The 22,110-nt window shown below is 37.8% G+C and overlaps 1 protein-coding gene across 2 annotated transcripts in view; it reads left to right on the top strand.

Moving 5' to 3' along the window:
• Positions 1-22,110, top strand: part of ppfia3 (PTPRF interacting protein alpha 3) — a 33,216-nt gene that overhangs the window by 7,646 nt on the left and 3,460 nt on the right. The window contains exons 3-29 of one of the 2 annotated variants that reach the window (XM_052545978.1): positions 1,859-1,960; positions 2,861-3,025; positions 3,528-3,602; positions 3,700-3,759; positions 3,838-3,966; positions 5,046-5,138; positions 5,954-6,006; positions 6,120-6,213; positions 7,647-7,781; positions 7,880-7,963; positions 8,599-8,730; positions 9,742-9,804; positions 9,922-10,001; positions 11,067-11,232; positions 11,326-11,519; positions 12,527-12,767; positions 12,854-12,987; positions 13,118-13,269; positions 14,080-14,173; positions 14,265-14,346; positions 14,555-14,755; positions 15,326-15,388; positions 16,807-16,833; positions 17,651-17,826; positions 18,026-18,123; positions 21,434-21,609; positions 21,971-22,039. In XM_052545978.1, the coding sequence (XP_052401938.1) occupies positions 1,859-1,960; positions 2,861-3,025; positions 3,528-3,602; positions 3,700-3,759; positions 3,838-3,966; positions 5,046-5,138; positions 5,954-6,006; positions 6,120-6,213; positions 7,647-7,781; positions 7,880-7,963; positions 8,599-8,730; positions 9,742-9,804; positions 9,922-10,001; positions 11,067-11,232; positions 11,326-11,519; positions 12,527-12,767; positions 12,854-12,987; positions 13,118-13,269; positions 14,080-14,173; positions 14,265-14,346; positions 14,555-14,755; positions 15,326-15,388; positions 16,807-16,833; positions 17,651-17,826; positions 18,026-18,123; positions 21,434-21,609; positions 21,971-22,039 (3,138 nt within the window). The remainder of the gene's footprint in view (positions 1-1,858; positions 1,961-2,860; positions 3,026-3,527; positions 3,603-3,699; positions 3,760-3,837; positions 3,967-5,045; positions 5,139-5,953; positions 6,007-6,119; positions 6,214-7,646; positions 7,782-7,879; positions 7,964-8,598; positions 8,731-9,741; positions 9,805-9,921; positions 10,002-11,066; positions 11,233-11,325; positions 11,520-12,526; positions 12,768-12,853; positions 12,988-13,117; positions 13,270-14,079; positions 14,174-14,264; positions 14,347-14,554; positions 14,756-15,325; positions 15,389-16,806; positions 16,834-17,650; positions 17,827-18,025; positions 18,124-21,433; positions 21,610-21,970; positions 22,040-22,110) is intronic. The other variant, XM_052545986.1, reaches the window with a different exon arrangement.

Raw genomic sequence — 22,110 nt, 5'->3', positions numbered from 1 at the left:
TCTAAAAAAATAAAAAAAATAACATCTGCTCTGCATTTAAATAAATGGACACACCGAGTACATAACTACACATGCAATAGCAGTTTTGTCTGCGTAAGACAGGGAAGGGTTGTGGTGCGTGATTCTTGAGGAAGGTGCCCGATCACATATAAGCAGCTGGACAAAGATGGTGTGGCTTTAGGCTTGCAGTGGCAGCCATGTGAGGCCATATGTCATCTTACACAACATAGTGCTATGAAGACCTTACACCCGAGAGTTGCTCATTGGAGTGTTCAGAATGTGGACTTTGTCATCTGTTCACACAGAAGCAGTAAAAGTAACGAATGCTGATTCAGTCTTATATACACACAAACATGGGCTGGTTGCACGATACAAACATTGATACCAGTAACTCGGTTACTAATCAACAGCCTTGTATTACTTATGAAAAGATGCTGCAATGTCAATGTTGGTAATTAGCATAGTATCATGTTTTAAAAGTTAATGCATTAACATGTTCAGTTGTTGGATTTGGCAGTTTGTTTGCAGAATGTATATAAAAAGAGGAGGTAAAGAGCTGAAATTTTGCAACACTTCTCACAGACTATAAGGCTACAGCAAAAACATAACTGCCACAAAACACACGGGAAGTCCAAACAAACTCTCAACTCAAGGCAAATGTGCAGTAATTTAATAATCTTTCTTTACACTTTTGTAACACAGTGTTTCCATCTGCTGTCGTCTGATGGTCTTCATATTGATGAGAACAGAAATACATTTTAACTTTCGATGATCAGTAAGTTCTCTATTCAAAGAGTGTAAATGCCTACTTTTCTTGTGCAGCCTGGAATGCTGATATGTAAAATTATTAAACATGACACATTGTGTGAAAATTCTGTTTCTCTATGTTTCAACAAAAATGATGTAATATGATTTCAACAAGTGATTTTAATGATCTCATGTTAACCCACGAGACGTTCACATCTCCCTGCCCAAACTGCTGAACTATGCTGGAGAGCAGTAATGACCAAATGATGGTATTGTCCCACAGTACCTTTTTTGTTGTACTTCCTTTATTACTATATACTGTGCAACCCTCACACAGACACACATTCACCGCTGTCCTCACCTTGTGTTAAGCTGGTGTCATTGAAAGTTTTTGTATGTTGTAATTGCAGTAGATTTTTTAAACGTTCTGGTCTTTTGTTATTTTTATGGTTTCATTGTTGGGTGGTTACTGCTGTATATAATAGTTGTGACTCTTCTTGTTGTTATTTTGCTTTAATTTCAGACATTTCAAATTCTCATTCAAGTTTTTCATCCAATATTTGTATTTTATTTTGATTTCATCAACAGCATTTTTAATAGTTTTAGTTATAGATATAGATATATATAAAGGTATTGAAATTACTAAGCAAATCCAGTGATTATTTCATCTTCGAAACAGCTGAACTTCTTGTATCAGCCTGCAAACACAACTTTTCAGACAGTCTGATATTAAACCCTGTGGGCTCTTACACCTAGTGAAATGTTCTGAATTCAGCCAATCAGATTAGAGCTTGCCGGATTGAGAAAGTGTGTGTTTCAGTTGTGTGTATGCAGTGTGTCTCAGACGGTCAGTGTGTCTGTTGGGTGGTCTGTGGGCAGGCTGTCTGAACCCCAGACTACATGGTGCACACATGTATGTGGTGTATGTGTTTATTTCTATTTTCTACATTATGTGTGTGTGTGGTTTGAGTGATCCGTAAATATATTTGAGACTGACCACTGCACTGGACACACACTCTTTGGTTTATTTGTGTTGATTGCTATGAGCCTGTAAAGTTCAGAACAGAGTTAATTTTCTGTTGTGTGTGTGTGTGTGTGTGTGTGTGAGCAGGAGTTTGCCGTGTTGACCAAAGAGCTGAATGTATGTCGGGAGCAGCTGCTGGAGAGAGAAGAGGAGATTGCTGAGCTCAAGGCAGAGAGGAACAATACACGGGTCAGTAACTCCATAACCATAATCTGTGCGGGTGAAACAGACATCACACACACACACACACATTGTATATATAATTGGTAACACTTTAGAAAAAGGTTCTATTAGTTAATGTTAGTTAATGTATTAATTAACATGAACAAACCATGAACAATACATTTGTTACTGTATTTATTAATCTTTGTTAATGTGAGTTAATGAAATAAAATTAATCATTGTTAGTTCATGCTTGATTCTTGTTTTTATTTTTTGGGAAAATACATTTCTACTTTAATTCAGCAAGGATGAATGAAATTGATTAAAAAAAATACAGTAAAGACATTTATAATATTCCAGAAGATTTCTATTTTATGGAAATAAAGCTGTTCTTTTGACATTTTTATTCATCAAAGAATCCTGAAAAAGTGTATCACGGTTTCCACAAATATATTAAGCAGCACAGCTGTTTCCATCATTAATAATGATAAGAAATGTTTCTTGAGCAGCAAATCAGCATATTAGTATGATTTCTGAAGAATCATGTGACACTGAAGATTGAAGTAATGATGCTGACAGTTCAGCTTTGCCATCACAGGAATAAATTATTTTAAATGTGAAATATATTAAAATAGAATACTGTACAGTTAAAAGTGTAATATTATTTCGCATTATTACTGTTTTTACTAGAATTTTGATCGAATAAATACAGGCTTGAGCCATTGAGCATAAAAGACTTAAAACATAACAAAAAATCTTCCTGACCCCAACATTTTGAATGGTAATGTATGTGACTCCCCTAAGACTGTTCTCTGGGAGTCAGGCCTACTCTGGGAAAAGTTGACTAGAGTAAAGAAAGGGGTAATAACTATCTCCGTCTCCCATTTGAAATTCTTACTTTCTCAGTTTCTTCCCTGTGCCGTCTAGCTGCTGCTGGAGCATCTGGAGTGTCTGGTGTCTCGTCACGAGCGCTCTCTGAGGATGACTGTGGTGAAGAGGCAGGCTCAGTCTCCGGCTGGAGTCTCCAGCGAGGTGGAGGTGCTCAAGGCCCTCAAGTCTCTGTTCGAACACCATAAAGCCCTGGACGAAAAGGTCAGCAGCCCTTCCCTGCTCTCTCCTGTCCTACGATATTTTGGCATGATGATAAATCCAAATATCTGAATTTTTTGTGACCACAGCTGTTGTTTAGTTTCTGTTTTCATTTTGTTTTTCTGGTTAGTTCTGCTCATAATGAAAACACAGGGGCCTAAAGTTTCAAAAATGATGAAAAGCACCCATATGACTCATATGCTGTATTTAAAGTCCTCTTAAGCTATACAATAGCTTTGTGTGAAGGGAAGTAACAAAATCAAACCATTACTTCTCTGATGGTTTCATTTGGTCCTTTCAAAAAACCTAATAATTCTGTTTTAAGGCATAGCTATCAGTGAAGCGGGACACCTTCTCATTTTGCACGTTATGAGTTCATTAAGCAGATTATCAGTGTTTAAACAGTCAGACATCTACAGAATTACTGCGTCTCTTCATGGAGGTGAGGTTTTTTTGGACTGGTTCTCCCGGTTGATTCATCGTGTATTGTTCTCCTCTCCCTCAGGTGCGTGAGAGATTGCGTGTGGCTTTAGAGAGAGTTGCCGTTCTCGAGGAAGAGCTGGGAGCTTCCACAAATGAGGTGAATATCATACTTTTGCAATGTATCTCTGTACCTCCTTTTCTCTCTTTATGTGGCACGCTGGTCTTGCATGCTTAGATTTGTTCGCTACACTTAGGTTCTGTCTTTACGGGATCAGATTAAAAGGAGAGAACGGGGTTTGGACAATGGAAAGGAGGTGAGTCAGAACTACTTGGATAATGTTTCGAATCTTTTCAATCTTTTTTCCCCTCATGTTCCTCTGTTGTTCACACAGCGGCTCCCGAACGGCCCCTCCTCCATCTTGGATGATGGCGAGATTGACAGACAGAGAGAGGGAGAGATAGAGAGACAGAGAGCAGAGCTTTCACAGTTAAAAGAAAGACTGGCGCTCATGTGCAGACAGGTGAGTGTTGCACTGCTGCTTATAGAGGGAGCATTTTAAGGCATCATTGGCACACTTTGAACAAGACAAGATGATTCAAAAGGAAGCCAAATTCTAGCCAAAGAGAGAATGCTATCCCATAATGCAAGGGTGTCCAACCTTACCCAGCGTATTTTCCTAGAAGTCTCTAGTCATACCAAAACCCCTTGATTTTCAGCTCCAGGTGTGTTTAATTTGGGGTTGGAGCTAAACTCTGCAGGAAGGTCATATCCATATCTCATATTTATATTCAATTTAAAAAGGATATAAATTATTCATTAAAAAAATATTCCATTAAAAAAATATATATTTTAGGTATTTTGCCAATTTATGTACACTACTGTTCAAAAGTCTGGGGTTGGTACAGTAAGATGTTTTTAATGGTTTTATATATTTGAAAATCACACACACACACACACACACAAACACTAAAATACAGTAATATTGTGAAATAGTATTACTAAAATAATAGTTATTTTAAATAATGTTTTCTACTTCTACTAATGAAACTAAAACCCTAAACATTTGAATGGTAGTGTATGTCTATTATAGAGGCAGCTCCACTGAAATAATGTGAAAACAAAGTGTGCTCCTGTCTGTGTGGACTGTGCCAAATCAGTGACTTGTCAGGTTTCATGATGGGGTTAGGATCCTGCCTTAGAAGACAGCTGGGTTTTGAGCCATAGCTTCTAAGTGTGTATGATGCATATATAATGTTCACAGACACAGGAAAGGAAACACGAGGCAGGCGAGGTGGGAGAAGACCTATAGTATGACACACTCAAAGCACATTTTGGATGAGAAGGTTCCAGTTAGTCGGGCATTCCTCTGGTTGCCATAGAGATACAGAATCTGAGGAGATGCTGAGCGAAAGACTGTGTCACATCAGCTGCCCTCTGGTGGATGTGTGCAGCATTCCTAATTGCAAAAAAAAAAAAGAAGAAGAAAAAAAGAAATGTCGGAGGGAGAAATGACTACTGGAGTGTATCCAGGATTCATTGGCTGGTCTTTGTGTTTGCATGCATTCATGTTTGCATGCGTTCCTTGTCTCCAATGTGCAGGTTGGAGAGATCGAGGAGCAGCTCACTACCGCCAGAAGGGAATTAGCTAAATCTGAGGAAGCCAATCAGAAGCATCAGAGGGACGTGAAAGAGGTGGGTCAGAAGTTAAATTCTCATCAAGGGCTCTTCAAAACAAAATCAAGAGCCCCATGTCAAGCAACCGTGGTTCAGCTGTCATCCCGCCTCCCTTCCCATTCAGAAGGGTTTCCTTCCACGATGCAGTGATTAATTGCTGGTAAAGTGCTCTAGTTGTTGATGGGTGTGTCTGTCGGCCAAAGCGAGATCAATCAAACTGCCAACAAAATAATCAGCTGTCTGTCTGACGCTCCTCATGGAAGAGGTCTAATTTTCTGTATAATAGAAGCATGCTGTATTCTCCTGCGGGAACACAAAGACTCGGCGACTTGGCAACGGCGTCTGTTTCATGTCACCGACTCGCCACTTACGGAATTTTCCGGAATTGCCGGTAGCTACCGTGGCTTGGCGTCCTATTTACATCGAATGCCTTGAGCAGATTTTTGCTTCTAAGTCATAAAGTACAGTTTTGATAATAGCAAATTAAGTTTTTTTTTTCTTCATTTCCCTGGACATGCTGCTTGTCGTTCTTTTCGCTATACTGATTTTCCATTGCCTCTTCTTTCTCCCTCTTAGCCGTTATGTAATATTTGATACTGCTCTTTTTTGTTTCGCAATAAATGTTAATAGTCAGCTCCATTTGAAGTAAACAGTTACGGTGGAACTGCTGTCTAGACAGACGCCCAACCATAATAATGTTACCAAATGGTCTGATTGTGACTGTTTAGTGTGTGTTTGTGTTTCTGCAATCAGTTAACCATATGTTGTTGTCTTTTATTCTTTTTGACATCATCTCTCTTTTATCTCATAATTTTCCACCCCCTCATTCCCAGGCGCTGTGTCAAAGAGAGGACATGGAGGAAAGAATTACCACCTTAGAGCGCAGGTAAACACTCACTCACTGTTGTGACCGCACTCTGGAATGACACACAGATAGGGTTGCCGTTCTGATTTCTCAAGCAGCCTGCGGATTCTCACGGTGTGTGTTTCTGTCTGTAGGTACCTCAGCGCCCAGAGGGAGGCAACCTCTCTCCATGACATCAAAGACAAGCTGGAGAACGAGCTTGCCAGCAAAGAGTCTTTATACAGACAGGTACAAAAGAAAGATCATGTACAGACACACATGAAAGGTGTAACATTTAACAGTGTGTTCATTAACAGTCTCTGGGGCTTATTCTCAGGGTATGGCGCCATTTGTGCCTGAAGATTTGGTTTTGTTTTTATTTAATCTGAAAACATTTCCAGACTTTTCTTTCTTTTCAGTTTTTTAAGATGTCTTTTGTATTTTAACACCTTAAAGTTTCAGGGCCATAACCACCATGAGGACCCGGTCCAATATTCAGATTATTGGTCAATAGATAGACCTAGACTCTTTATTACTAACCACAGCATCAAACTATTATTGTTCCTTTAAAGCCTTTCAATCTTTACAAGGCCAAATTTATTTTTGTTTTTTTTAGGAAAAAGAATAGACAGTACAAACTTGATATTTGTTCTTAATTTTATTCTTAAGGTTTTTATTAAATATAATTTAAACTAGTATTTAAATGTTCTGGGTTGGTAAGACTTTTTAATGGTTTTGAATAAAGGCTCTTATGTTCACCAAGGCTAAATTTAATTTAATTTAATATACAGTAAAACATTTTTTTAATATTCTTAAATATTATTACAATTTAAAGTAACTGTTGTATGTGTTGATTTATTTATGGTGCTCAAAAACAATTTTATTGACATCAGTATTAGCATTAGTTTTACTGGTGCTGCTTAATATTTTTGTGGAAACTGTGGTACATTTTTTCAGGATTTGCTGATATATAGAAAGTTCAAAAGAACACCATTTGTTTTTTTTTTAAGTCTTTGCTGTCACTTTCCTTTAAATTAATCCTTGTTAAATTAATTATTAATCAAAAATAATGTAGTGGTTATGAATGTGGACATGTAAACTGGTTGATATTTTGATGAATAAATAAAATAAGAAACTAACTTTTTTTTTTTTTTTTTTGCTGTCAAATCGTAAGTTCAACAAACCCCACAATGGAAATATATCACTATATATTCACAGTAAATAGAGATGGACTGCAGATTTAGACATTCTTAACTATGGAACCTAAGAAAGTGTTAATGCACCTAAATAACTGTTTGCATTTAAATCAAAGTGAATTTATTTTGTTGTTTTAGAGGTTTGAAATCTGTTATTGTGTCTACAAGAATTTAGAATTAGTTTCCAGGCTCTGTGTTATGTCTGGACGTGTTGGCTTTATGCAACATGTCTTTGCTGTTCATACGTATCGAAATGATCACTAGTTATAGATAACGTAATGACTAAACTTTACATCTTGCCTAGGTTTGTACCTGATTTTTGTTCATGATTTTTCTTTTGGTTCTTTGGTGGCTTCATTTCTGACAAAACGAAGTTCCATTGGGTTTTTACCAAGTCTCCACCAAAAACAAAGCACTGTTTTTCCTGAAGACAATGTGTTCGTTATGGTGTTCTGTATTGTTTGGCCTCATTGTTCTGTCACTCAGAGTGAAGAGAAGAACAGGCAGCTCCAGGAGCGTCTAGACGATGCTAAACAGAAGCTGCAGCAAACCCTCCAGAGGGCCGAGACGCTGCCCGAGATCGAGGCTCAGCTCGCCCAGAGGGTGGCGGCACTCAACAAGGTGTGTGCTGTCAGGTTCAGATCTGTTTGACGTGCTGTGCTATTGACTCAACTCCAAACTAATGTTAAGAAACGTTTTATCCTTGCTCTGTTGTTTAGGCGGAGGAGCGTCATGGCAACTTTGAGGAGCGACTGAGACAGTTGGAGGCACAACTTGAAGAGAAAAATCAGGAGCTACAGAGGGTGACTCATCCGCTCTTTTTCCGTTTGTTCAGCATGTTAGACTCAAATATAGTGAAGTATTTTCACTATGGATGGGATTTTTATTAAAATGCACAAATATTGAGTTTACACAAACATTCCTAAACGAGCTAATATCTGCAACCTGTATTTCATTTAAAATAAAAAAGTAAATAAAATATTTGCTTTAGACATCTTCGAAATGCATTACATAAATACATTTTAAACATGTTTCAGAATATTTTAAATACAATTAAAGATAATTAAGATTCAGCTGGAGAATCCGAAATCAATTTTGTATGAGTATTTCACATATGAAACAAAAATAAACAAAAAAACTTAGTTTATGTAGTTCATTTATATTTAAAGTTCTGATCTGAGAAGCAACCATGTTTCTTTTTTAGCACTTTGCTTCTTTTGCCATCATTAAGCGAATCTCTTTCTGATGGGATGTGTGATTTTAACGAGAAACAGTTATATTACTTCGATTTGCTTGAAACCAGACAGCATCATCTCTCATCACTTTGATGTACCGTATCGTTTATTCACTGTTAGTCAAGTATATACTCAATATGCATCATTCTTCTTTCTCTGTCCGTGTCTTTTCCCTCTCTTTTTCTCTCCCTCCCTCCCCCCAGGCGAGGCAGAGGGAGCGGATGAATGACGAACACAACAAGCGTCTCTCTGACACGGTGGACAAGCTTCTGTCGGAGTCCAATGAGAGACTGCAGCTGCACCTGAAGGAGAGAATGGCTGCCCTGGAGGAGAAGGTGTGGGCCCTCCACAATTTCAGATTTGGTTTCTTTGGCAACGTTGCACACACATCCAGAAAACAGAAAAATAGCCTTGACATGTCACCACGTCTTTGATGTTAACCTCCAAATCCAGATGTTGCCTCAGTTCTGTTCATGTCTAATAGGAGTTCCAGGCTTCCTCTATGTGTCCTCACTCATTATTTTAGCACAAAAGCAGGTGTTTCATGCCCAATGCATCTCTCATCAGAGAATCCATGATGAATAGCTGAAACAATAATTTGCGCTTAATGTCAGAAACAGAAGACATGAGACGGAAGACATGCGACTGGAATGGTGTAGGCATGTGCAAAACGACATATTTTCAGAATCTGCTTGTTGCACGATGTCTGGACAACCACTGTAGTTAACTAATCAGTTTTGAGGAAGCATAATTAGGCTGTTTCTGGTTCCTCTGACCTGGATGTGTTTGTAAGAGGCCTTTTAAAAAGGTGTGTTCAAAAACAGATTGAAGAAGCGCAAGTCTCAAGATTCATTTTTAACAGTTAGGAAAACTATTTCAATATAATGTTTTAAAAACACATGATGCTCAGGGATCCTAAGGTCCTGAAAATATGAAGGGAATTTAAAAGCATGACTTCTAGGTCTAGAACATCATAGAAAAGCCTAGATTTGTTTCTACTTACATTTTTAAGTAATTATTTTTATTTATTGTTATATATTTTTATTGATTATTTGATTATTAAATATATATGTTTTTTAAGAAACAGCACACTCAGATAGTATGCTAATTTAAGAAAAAACATATCAAAACCTAAAAAAAGAAAAGAGTATCTTAACTAGCCAACTTTATTTGCCTAGTTTGTTGACTGGACAACGGTTTCTCCATTGTGAGCCGTCCTAGCATGATGCTAACCACGCCACTGTCATGGGTTTGATTTCCAGGAAACACACATTAGATCAGTTTGGATAAGAACACCTTACAACTGAATGAAATGATATGTAAGCATCTGGTGTTATATGTTACAGAACGCTCTCTCTGAGGAACTCGCTAACATGAAGAAGATCCAAGACGATCTCTTAGCGAACAAGGTACGTTTCTCTTTAAACTATAATGGTATTGTAAAAAACAAAGTAAAGAAGGTTCTGTTCACTTGACCTGAGTCCAGATGGCTACATTATCTGATACTAAAATCGTATTCCTCCCAGGATCAGCTGATTGCAGAGCTGGAGAGGCTTCAACTAGAGCTGGACCAGCTGAGAGGAAGACCTGGTTCCTCTTACTCACGGTAAGATGCATAACATTGCTGCTGTCCTCTTCAAAAGTCATTTAGGAAGTATATAACATTCACAATCAATTTTACTTCAGTATGTAACATTCAAAATTTGGAGTCATTTTTTTAGAAATCAGTATTACTATTAATACTCAAAGAGGGACATCGAATGCTCATTTTCCAGAAGTTGGTATGATTCTTTAGGGTCTTCATCAAATGTCTGTTACATACTTTGGTTAAAATTCCTCAGTGATCATGTAAAAGAACACCATTTTTACTTTATCAAAACCAGCTCTGTTCAAAGCAAACCATTTGTTTGCATGTCTCTTTAAAAAATGATAATGAGCTACTACTGACCCCGCCCTTCTCCTCTTTTTGGTTGTGTTGACTCAAGACAAATGAGTTGCTGGCTTACATGGCTCAGAAGTGGTCTTATTCAAATAGCTAGCTATCTTCATAGAAACCAGCTGCAAACTGAAACATCTCGCTAGATGACATAGTTTCAGACTTTAACATCACACATTTTTTTCACCTTTTGAAATGCAAAAACAGCACAAAAAAAGGGGACATCGGATGAAATGTTTCAAATATTTCAATAAACTCTGTTCAAATATTTTTTATAAACTCTGCTCTTTGGAACTTTAAAAAAAAAAAATATCCTGATTTCTAAAAAAAATATTGAGCTGCACAGCTGTTTTCTACATTGAAAATAATAAGAAATGTTTCTTGAGCAGCAAATCAGCTTATTAAACAGAATTCTGAAGGATCATTTTACACTGAAAACTGGAGTAATGCCTGCTGAAAATTCAGTTTTGGCATCACAGGAATACATTTTAAAAGCTTATATAAAGTGTAATAATATTTCATCATATTAATGTTTTATTTAAAAAATCTAATTGACCCCAAACTTTTGAACAGTCTTTGTTTTTCTCAGTGGAGCAGGATATTTATTGAGAGAACAACATTGGACAGGATGATTTTATCTATCAGGAATCAATTGCATTGTGAAAAATGGGCAGACACTGACCAGTTTCGATTTTATGTTGACTTTAACCATGGCCTCCACTGCTTCTTTATTAGGTCTCTGCCAGGAAGTGCTCTGGAGCTGAGGTACTCCCAGGGAGGTGGGTCACTTCCTGCGGGCTCCACCACCCACCTAGATCACTATGGAAACACAGGCACAGGAGGCGTGGTCAGACGGGCTCATCGTGGACGCTGGAGCGGGGCAAGGGAGGACGCTAGCAAAGTGAGAGCATCTTTGTATGAACCTACTAATAAATTGATAAAAATGGATTCATATGAAATTATACTAGTCGTTTCTTACATTTCTTTTGTTCAGTACGTCGAATGGGACAGCGGAGCTATGGTGGGCACTGGGTTTGAGGGTGGTGTGGAGGACAGGTGTTCTGATGATGAAGAGGATCGCGGGACGCTCTTCGAATCCGAGCTGCTGTCACCAAGCGGTCAGACAGATGTGCAGACTCTCGCTATCATGTTGCAGGAGCAGCTGGAGGCCATCAACAAAGAGATTAAGTGAGTTTACTCCAGACGGAGGGACCTTGAGGCCGCTTGAAAAAACAAACTTTCATTTAATGAGAAAGACATTTGAAATGGAGAGTGCTCAGAAAGGGAGGTTAATGGGAAAGATCAGGAGAGACACTTGATAAAGAGAGTATAGGGCAGGGAGCATCAGTGCATAAAAGTGATTTCAAAATCGACTAATTGGTAGGTTGCTTGAACTCAATCTTAAGAAAACCCTAGTTCACCTGACTCCGACTGGACCTTTTACACAACACATAATATAAAAATATACATATATACAGAGTTCTGGCACGAAACTCTAGATGGCACAGTCCGATAGGTCTAACTCAATCTGACCTAATGACATCATCACATGGCACAGATATCATTCAAATATATGACTAGGACTTACTGTAGCAGCTGCAGATTGCTTCAGAAACCCTCCACCTTCCCCCATTTTGTATCAAAAATATTTACTTTTATTTTTTTATCAGTTTAATGCATCCTTGCTGAATAAAAGTATTACTGTATAAAAAATTCCTAACCTCAAACTTTTTGTTTCATTCTCTCTCTCTTTAGGTTTTGTAAATATGAAAAATCCATGTTCTTTTTCAATTTAAGGCCTTAAATTGGAGCCAAAAGTGTGTTATTTTCAAATTTATATTAATATTTCATGTTGTATGAGGGAATACAGCACTTGTGATCTATATATATTTATATATATTGATAATGAGACAGGGGAAAAGTATTGCAATTTTTAACAGCTGGTGAACTATTAAAACATTGACAGCCAATCAGAATCCATCCTGGTTTAAAGAGTTCAGCCATTTAAAGCAGTAGTTGACAAAACTGCAGTGCATGCTTATAATAAACAGAACAGTAGTATCCATTGTTAACGCTCATATACTGTAGTTATCTGTATAGTTTGTGCTGTATAGTAGTCATTCTTTATGTAAACAGGCTTGCCTCATGACACCTTCAGAAGCCTTTGTCTTACCCTCCTTTCATATTTTCTTCAGGCTGATTCAGGAAGAGAAGGAGAGCACAGAGCTTCGTGCTGAAGAAATCGAGAGCAGAGTCAGCAGCGTGGCTCTGGACGGCCCCCCCATCCCCCCAACCTCTCTGGGGCGGGACAGCACAGGGCGTGGCTTCATCCCCCCATCCCTCACATCCTCCACCCTGGCATCGCCCTCTCCGCCCAGCTCCGGGCACTCCACTCCTCGCCTGCCCCACTCACCTGCACGCGAGACAGACAGACAGGTAAGAGCATGCGTGTCATCATTCATAAGTATTGCTATCACACATTGAATAAACGTGCAAACACCTGACTCTTTTCTGGCCATCAGAACAACAAAGATGACGACAGGTCCCTGGCCCTTTTGGATTCCACCCCTCCTCCCACCCCTCGTGCTCTGCGATTGGACAGGATGACGCACACCCACCCTGGTGCATTGTTGGATGACAGTCGTGAGTTCCGCAGGTGCGCTAACTGGCCCGGCCCGTAATCCCTCTTTACATAGGACTGTTATTCTGAGAATGAACTATAGAAAATGTCTAACCCTTCTTCAATCTTAATACATTTTTTAAGAGAGCTTTCTGTGGTTTTCCAGTCTCTCAGCTGATGGCAGCAGCTCAAACAGCAGCCAGGACTCCCTCCACAAGGCCAGCAAAAAGAAAAGCATCAAGTCTTCCATCGGCCGGCTCTTTGGGAAGAAGGATAAGGTCAGAATGGGTCAGCCCGGACGTGAGTCAGCATCTCTGGGTAAGTCCTACTTAAAAATACTTAAAAACAGAAAAAGTGCTTGACAACAAAATAAAAAAAGAACACTGCACAAAATCAGAGGGATATACTTTAATTATCCAGAAATGTTCCTTAAGGCCCCTATGAAATTGCTGACTTCTTTCCTAATGAAACCATTTGTTTGCATAGGAAAAATATCAAAGGGCTCATTGCCTTTTTAAGTAAAGAATAACATTTATTTATGTCACAGTCATTCAACATGATTTGCAACATGAAAGGTGTTTCCTTTAGCATAAGTGGGAGGGATATTCTCATTCAAGAGAGCATTTGATTAGATAAAAATTTGTATAGTACAACACGAGTCATCAATATTTGTTTGATTCATTCTCCTGGAAAAGAAAAACTGAATGTCTTGCATACTGTATGTACACTAGCATTTAAAAGCCTGTCTGGCAAAATGTTTAATGTTTCTGAAAAAAGTATATTAGGCTCACCAAGGAAGCATTTATTTGATCAAAGATACAGTAAAAATTGTAATACTGTGAAATATTATTATTATATTAAATGCAAAATAACTGTTTTCTGTTTTAATTTTCATCATCATTGCTCCAGGCTCCAATGTTGCATGTTTCCTCAGAAATCAACTGATTAGCAAATATTATTATACTACAATGCAACAATGATAATCTATGTGGTATTCTTAACTGCATCAGGATAAACTGTTTTCGACAACTTAATGTTTCTTAATGGACAGTAAAATGTTTCATATCCACTGTTCTTTCAGTCCTGTTCATTGACCTGCCACCCTTGTCCTCTGTGTGTCTTCTGTAGCCTCGACCCCCTCAGATGACCTGGGCTCCGTGGATCCCCTCGGACTCACTAAGATGGCCGGTCCGGTGGACAAGGACCGTCGCAGCAAGAAGAAGTAATTTTACTCAAATCAGACAAGTGTATTCTCTTTTTTCTGACTCTATGTCATTGTTTGTACTGAATAAACATCTCTCCCTTTCTTTTAGGCATGAGCTGTTGGAGGAGGCATGCCGACAGGGGCTACCCTTTGCATCCTGGGACGGACCTACTGTTGTCTCCTGGCTGGAAGTATGGCTCCATATCTGAGTATTACAATGGATAAAAAGGGGCTTGTTTAACTTTACATTGATATTTTCTATAATGTTTGAAAATATGGCATTATTGTTTCCATTATTGTTACTTTGATGTTCTAAGAAAAGGTGTTTCCTGTCAGCACTTTTTCTTTTGTTTTGCACCTTCCCTAGAGGTCACCTCTCTCTCTCTCTCTCTCTCTCAGCTGTGGGTGGGCATGCCAGCATGGTACGTGGCAGCCTGTCGTGCTAACGTGAAGAGTGGAGCCATCATGGCTAACCTGTCAGACACAGAGATCCAGAGAGAGATCGGCATCAGTAACCCTCTGCACCGCCTCAAACTGAGACTGGCCATTCAGGAGATGGTGTCCCTGACCAGCCCCTCGGCCCCGGCCAGCACACGCTCTGTACGCTCACACACACTCACACACACTCACATATGCTAAATGCACCATAAAAGAATTAGGATTCTTGGGGTTCAAATATGTGAGACCACAAAACAAAATGCTTCTCATCATTTATATTTACATTTTTACTGCACATAATATTATGAGCAAAACAACTTGAGTGAAAAGTCGAATTGACACATAAACATACACTACAAAAATTCGGGGTCTGTGCAATGTTTAACTGGTTTTGAAAGGAGTCTCTTCTGCTCACCAAAACTGAATTTACACATTTGATAAAAAATACAGTAAAAACTGAATATTGGGAACTGCTTACATTTAAATATATACGTTTGATGCATCCTTACTAAATTAAAGTATTCATTTCTTTAAAAAAAGCAATCTTGCAGATCCCAGACTGTAAATGTCAAAATGTAATAATGTAATGTAATATGTTTTTTTCCCCCCATTTTTGTTTTCTTGACAGCTGCATTCGAGCTGTATGAACTCATATTCTCCAGCTTGACTGAAGAATGATTTTCACCCCACTCTACATATCTCTAATAAACAGTAATTTTGTTTTTACCACAGTCAACCAGTAACGTGTGGATGACCCATGCTGAGATGGAGTCCCTGACCGCAGCAACCAAACCAGTTAGTACACTCTTTTTGTATTCTCTCAGTACTTATTGATGCTCTGATTAGATTACTAGTTGGGGAGAAGTAGATGTAACAGATCCGAATAATGTGTGTCGAAGACATCAACTACTAGAACTAGTTTACGTCTCTGTTTTTAGTTTGTACTGCAGTTATACTAAAAGTGAGCTTGTAGGTATACTGATAGTTTACTAATTAAATACTTAGTAAATACTTAATACTAAGTATAATCTCAGTGAACTACTAGTTTAGTAGATTTATACTGCCATTATGCTTGTAAGGTTTCTTTGAGTGAACTTTACATCATACTTTAAGCATACTACTATACTACTATGTCCTTATTTAGGTATTAATTTATATTTGTTTTGTTAAATTAATATCTGAACATGTAAAACAACAAAAGAAAGAACAGGGTATCTGTATCTTGTAAACAAATTTTTTTTATTTTAGCATCATGCATGTTTTTTTTTCTTAAACACATGAATGTAACTTTTATGAATAAACAATAAATAAATTAACAAACAACATGTTGAAACAAAAAAAAGCTGAAAAAAGACTGAATTAGATTCAGAGTGAAAATCAAAACGTAGATGGAGTCGATCAACACCCCGAAGCTTGACAGTCATTACCTCTTCATGGGTCAACATTTTATTCCACAATGTTAAACAGGTTTGATGCCAAATTATATGTCTGATGATCATGTTAGATTACATGAGGAAACACATAGATATATACGTAGATAGACTTTGGCTTGGTGCAGTCTAATGGGGAATCTACCTATACATATCTATATGTGGAAGCATCTGTTGTTTCGGTTTATTCTTCGTTTGTGTTTTGGAAATTCTGTACAGAAGATGTGTAATAGCACCCTCTACTGGATAACAATGAAATCATGGATTCCCGGAGCACAAGTATAGCTCTTGACTTTCTTTAATTAATTTATTTGTCGAAAGGGTTGTTTTGGAACCTATCTTCGTTTTGTGAATTTTTCTTTATTAATTATACTGTACTGTTTTCCAGTTTTTTAAAAAAAGAACATTTCAATGTGGCGAGATTATATAGCGCTCTGCCCCCTAGTGGACAGTATGAGAGGCAGCACAAGGAAGAGTGGAGTGATCAGACATGTGTTGATGTGTCTCTCTCTTTCTGTCTCCCCCTCTGTGTGTCTGGCTAGACTGTAGCGTTGAACATCCTCAACTTTCCCTCTTTTTTCTGTTTCAGTGTGAACTGCTTCCAACTAATGACCCGGTCACTAACAAACTGTTCCTCCCTGTGTACCTCTCTTCCTGCTTTCCCTCTTTATTCTTCTTTCCTCTTCCTGTCCATCGATGTGTCTTTCCCGCTGCCCCTCTGCTGCATTCCTTATCTCCTCTTCCTCACCTCTCTCCTATCATGCTATCACCTCCGCACACAAGGAGCTGAAAGAGATCAGCTGGGATCAGGTGAGTAACGTCAATACATCCATTAAACACTTTCAAGCTGATGCTGGTGCTATCAGATTGTTGAGACTAAATTATCTTTAAGAGTAAAGAAGTGTGTATTTGTATCAAAATCACATAGAATCATTTAAGTGCTGTTAACTTTTTGATAACTGGAAGGTAGTTCAGAGCTCAAGAGTAAGGATTTTTTTTCTGGTTTCAAGACCAAAAATATTAATATATCTGTTTTATGAATTAAAATTTCTGGTTTTCAATTTCAATTATTTTTTTAAATGTGCATTGAATAATAATAAAATGTATAATACATTTTAAAAATAAACAAATATGAATGTATTGTTTACAATTGAACATTTTAAATAATATATCTGTTATTTCATGTTTATTTTAAATATATACAATTTTCTATTAAATATTAAGCTTAGTTTAGTTAAGTAAAAGAACATGTGCAGTAATAGATGTAATAGCAATCATTGCTTTTTATGCCAGTTTTATTTTAGTATTTTTTTTTTTTACTATTAAAGTATACTTTAATATTTTGAATTAGTGCTTATTTGATATATTTTCAGTTATCATTTTCATTTTAGGTTAGTTTTTAGTAAACTGAAGTCATTTTGTATTAGTTTTTTATTCAAAAATTCATGAACATGATCAAAAGATTGAAAATATATAGTGCTGATCAAATAAGGCAAGTGATAGTTTTATAAACTGGCCCAGAATTTGAATTTTAAGCCCTAAAGTTTGTTACACATTGTAAGGAATAAACGGAAATACAGTTGTGATATAAAGTGTGTTTTAAGGTTTTTGTTGTTGTTTTTGGTAGATCCTGGCTTATGGAGATATGAACCATGAGTGGGTGGGCAATGATTGGCTGCCCAGTCTGGGTTTGCCCCAGTACAGAAGCTACTTCATGGAGTCACTGGTGGACGCCCGCATGTTGGACCATTTGACCAAGAAAGAGCTGCGTGGGCAGCTGAAAATGGTGGACAGTTTCCACAGGTATCTTCTGTCTCCCTCTCCCCATCTGTTAATGGTAATCAGTTATTCTGATGGTGCAGGTGTGTGTCTTAGGGCCTTTCCTAATCACTAATGTGCCTGGAGTCAGCTCTTGTAACAGTTTGTCAGAGTGGAGTGCTCTAATGAATTTAGATAGCCCCAGAACCTCTCTCTTGACCCTTGTGACCTTTCGACCCCACAGGGTGAGCCTGCATTATGGCATCATGTGCCTGAAGCGCCTAAACTATGACCGCAAGGAGCTGGAGAGGAGGAGAGATGAGAGCCAGCACCAGAATAAAGGTTTTCTCTTTTCCTTTTTTTAAATCTTTTCCTTCATCTCTTTTTTTAACCTGCTTACTGTAGCTTGACAGAGATGCCTAACATTGAGTACAAGGGTGCACTGTCATTGTAGGGATCTTGTTAGGCCCCTTAACACTGTGACGCATGTCCCGGTCAGAACACCGCACTACAAGACAAAAACAATTAAACCCATTACAAATTAACCATTTGTTGCATCGAGTGGGGACATTATTAAGGATTATAATGACTAAAACTGTGTTTTTACAATGCCTAGTTTTTACTGTCGTGTCGTGTTTTGTAAACATAAATCCATGCCTGCATTTGTTATTGGAGAAATTACAAGCACTACACCAGCGATTCTCAGTTTCAGTCCTCGCGCCCCACTGCTCTGCATATTTTGCATGTCTCTCTTTATCAACACACCTGATTCAGATAATCAGCTCGTTAGATGTGAGCTCCATGCATGAACTGTGTTCCCATTGACATGGTCCCTACACAGTGTTCATTGCTCCCTACTGCCTGGGCAGGGGAAATCTGTTGAAGTTTACCTCACTTGGGATCATTCATTTATTTGCGCTGCGCAACGTCCACAAACAGGCAAGTGTGACATCATATACCTCTGTAAATAAATTCAATTTCAATTCACGTCTCACACACTTCAATGCACTTTGAATGGAGCATAGACGTTCACTTCGAACTGGAATCATGGTGGAATGGCCTGTGATGTCCACTTCATAGGGCACTTACGTTCGAACAAACGTCTGAAGACATAAGAGAAACATTAAAAATGTGCAGATTGGGGGATGGCACGAGGACTGGAATTGAGAACAGCTGCTTACACTGCTCAAAACTCGCTTTTGAATCATCAGTGAAAATCCTTTACATATGTAAATGCACTTACTGTACAGACTGTGAGTCAGAACAACCTGCATTATAGTCTCCCAGGAACAGGACACAGTCCTCCAAAAAATGTGCTGCACACATCTGAATATTTGGGTTGAACTGTTCTGAAACAGTGTTGTAAATAAAACTTAACCACTGATTTCTAGACGTGTCCTCTTTTGGAAAGCTAGACAAAGTAGCTTCGCTTTCACAATGAAACAGCGTCTCCACAACATGGCACTGTGGCAACAGAGAGAATAAAAGTTACGCCTTCTTTCTTTGCGTGAACATTTGGTCGTTGTTATGCAAATCGTCCCACATCGTGACGTAGACATGTGGGGTGTGTTTAATCGAGGCGTTTTGGGGGGCGTTGATGAGTCTTAACTTTTATAAAGATTGGAGACTTTAGTCTTTGCAACTTTACAGATCTTCTTTATACACCAAGAGCTTGTAACAATCCAAAGAGAAAGAAAAATGTCAATCACATCATATGACCCCTCTATGAGCTAGAAAACATTATTTTAATTGGTCATAATATTAACACTAAATGTATATAAATTTAAATATATACAAATTTACTAAATATATAACAACTAAAAATCTTTTTCGACCCAGAGCATTTGATTGCTAGTGTACAGTTTCTATTCTTTCCTTTACTAGTTCATCCAGAAAAAATGTCCTTCAAAACTTGGTCTAACTTGGTATAGCATGAATTTCAGGACATTTTCTGGTGGTTTTCCAAGTCCTCTTTGGATTTTATCGTATTAATCTTTTGCTCTGCGTCATCAATCAAGTCATACAGCAGAACAGTCTGATAAACAAAGTGTACAAAAAGGAAAAAAAGCAATAACAGTCACCCGTGGAATGTACAGTTCATCAAAACATCAGACAGTGAATGAGATTACTGCAAAAAGAGAAAGGAAGGGTGTTTACACAGAATGCATTTGTTAATAATAACATACATTATCAGTAATGACGTCTGGAAAGCGTTGAGCAGCCCAGCCTTCCATTATGCACAGGATTCAATGGTACAATAGAGAGTTCACATTTGTAGAGAAACTGATCAAAGCACAATGCACAGATTGCATTATTAATCTCACAGTTGTGAGTTGTTTTAAAGGTGCAGTTACCGCCTCATTCAGGACCATTGATTAGAAACAGATGCCTTTGCTGATCTAGAAGTTATTCATCGCATGGCAACACAGATACATTCGTGCCATTTCAGACTATATGAAGCATGCATTACATTTCCCTGCTCATTAGTGCAGGGACACTTTTGTGTGCATTGCTACATGCAAAGTGAGTCTTAAAAAAATACTATTCATTTAAAACAGTTAACTGTAATCTTAAGTATAAAAATTCATTTCCATTTTTCATACTTTGCAATCAAATTTTTTGAGACCTAAATATACCTGCTTTGTTCCAAGCAATTGTTTTTAGTGGTTTATATTTAGAAGATAGTGTAGAATTTTATTATATCAAACATTTATCTTTTATTGCCATTTTATTCTTTTAAAATCAGTGCATTTCCAACTACAGTTCATGAAAACACACTAAGCAATCAATAGCGAGATCTGTTGGATATTTATCATTTTTTAAACATAGAAATGGATTATTACCTGTGGTTTACTAAGACATGCAACCAAGTGTTATTTTGGTATTATTTCTATACTATAATAACATTTATTAATATTTGAAATTAGATTTATTTGTATATTTTAATTTTAGTAATTTTGTTATGTGCTTTTATCTTTTTTATTAGTCTTTTAATATTTCTTTTTAGCACTGTAATTTTAGCACTTTCTCTTATTACCTATTTCACTATTTACCAAGGCAACATTTATACATTTTCCTTACTTTAAGGTTTTCATTAAAAAAATATATATATTCTTATTCTTTCTTTCTTTTTTAGCTTTATTTCAACTAATGACAATTATTTGTAGAAGTTTTAGTTTTATTTAACGATAGTAAATCTGGCTAAACCTGGCCCCCAGTACAGGGCATGTTGCCATCTATAGACAGAAATCTACAGAATATGCAGTTACTGTACCTGAAGCTGTGAGGGTGTTTTTTAATACTGACACTGATATCAATACTGTAAATGACTCGCTAGGAACGGTTTAACTGTTTTCCATGATTGCATTCCTTCCTTTGAACTTTGGCTTTGAAAAGCTGAATCAACAAAACAAATGCAAAATCCCTGGAATCCCCTAGAAACACAAAACAGAGACAAAGACTGTGTCTGAAACAGAAACACATGTGTCTAAATGTGCATTGGCCATGAGAGGTCCATCCGAAAGATCAGGAGCAACTGAAACAAAAGATGAAATCCAGAGGCATCACCCAAGATGGAAATCGATCATTATCCAGCGCTAATGATCAGTGGTTAACACCCTCCTGGAACGCTGTTCATGTGTTTCCTGTCTAGATGTGATGGTGTGGTCAAACGAGCGTGTGATGTGCTGGGTGCAGTCCATCGGCTTGAAGGAGTATGCAGATAATCTGACCGAGAGTGGTGTGCATGGAGCCCTGCTCGCCCTGGACGACACCTTTGATTACACTGACCTCGCCCTGCTCCTGCAGATACCCAATCAGAACACACAGGTGCAGTGATAGGACCCCTCACAAATATACATCTGTGTTTTACACACTTTCACATGACCTATATATCTCCAACACATTACCTTGCATTTACATGTATTACTTCACCAGACGCTTTTTTCTCAAGAAACCATTTTTCTTGCAAGGGTGTGGGGGGCACAAATAAATATTTAGATATTGACAACCTTTATATTTATATATACAGTTAGTCTTTTTAATACATTATTACATATGTAATTTTTTTGCATGAAAACAAACACTGTTGATTCATCAAGTCTCCAAACATGAAGAGCTTTCTATATGAAAGCAGCACCTACTCATTACCCCTGACCAGACATGTAAAGTCTGTTTATTCCACATCCAGGCACGACAACTTCTGGAGAAGGAATATAACTCGCTCATCGCCATGGGAACAGAGAGGAGGCCAGACGAGGTGAGCACCATGGGACTTGAGCACAGCTGGATTTTGATCATCCTTTACCTCCCACCACTGAAATACAAACG

The sequence above is a fragment of the Carassius gibelio genome, chromosome A3 (genome assembly GCF_023724105.1).
Source record: "Carassius gibelio isolate Cgi1373 ecotype wild population from Czech Republic chromosome A3, carGib1.2-hapl.c, whole genome shotgun sequence".
NCBI lineage: Eukaryota > Metazoa > Chordata > Actinopteri > Cypriniformes > Cyprinidae > Carassius > Carassius gibelio.
Note: the sequence above shows the minus strand (reverse complement) of the source record. Positions and strands in the feature narration are given on the sequence as shown.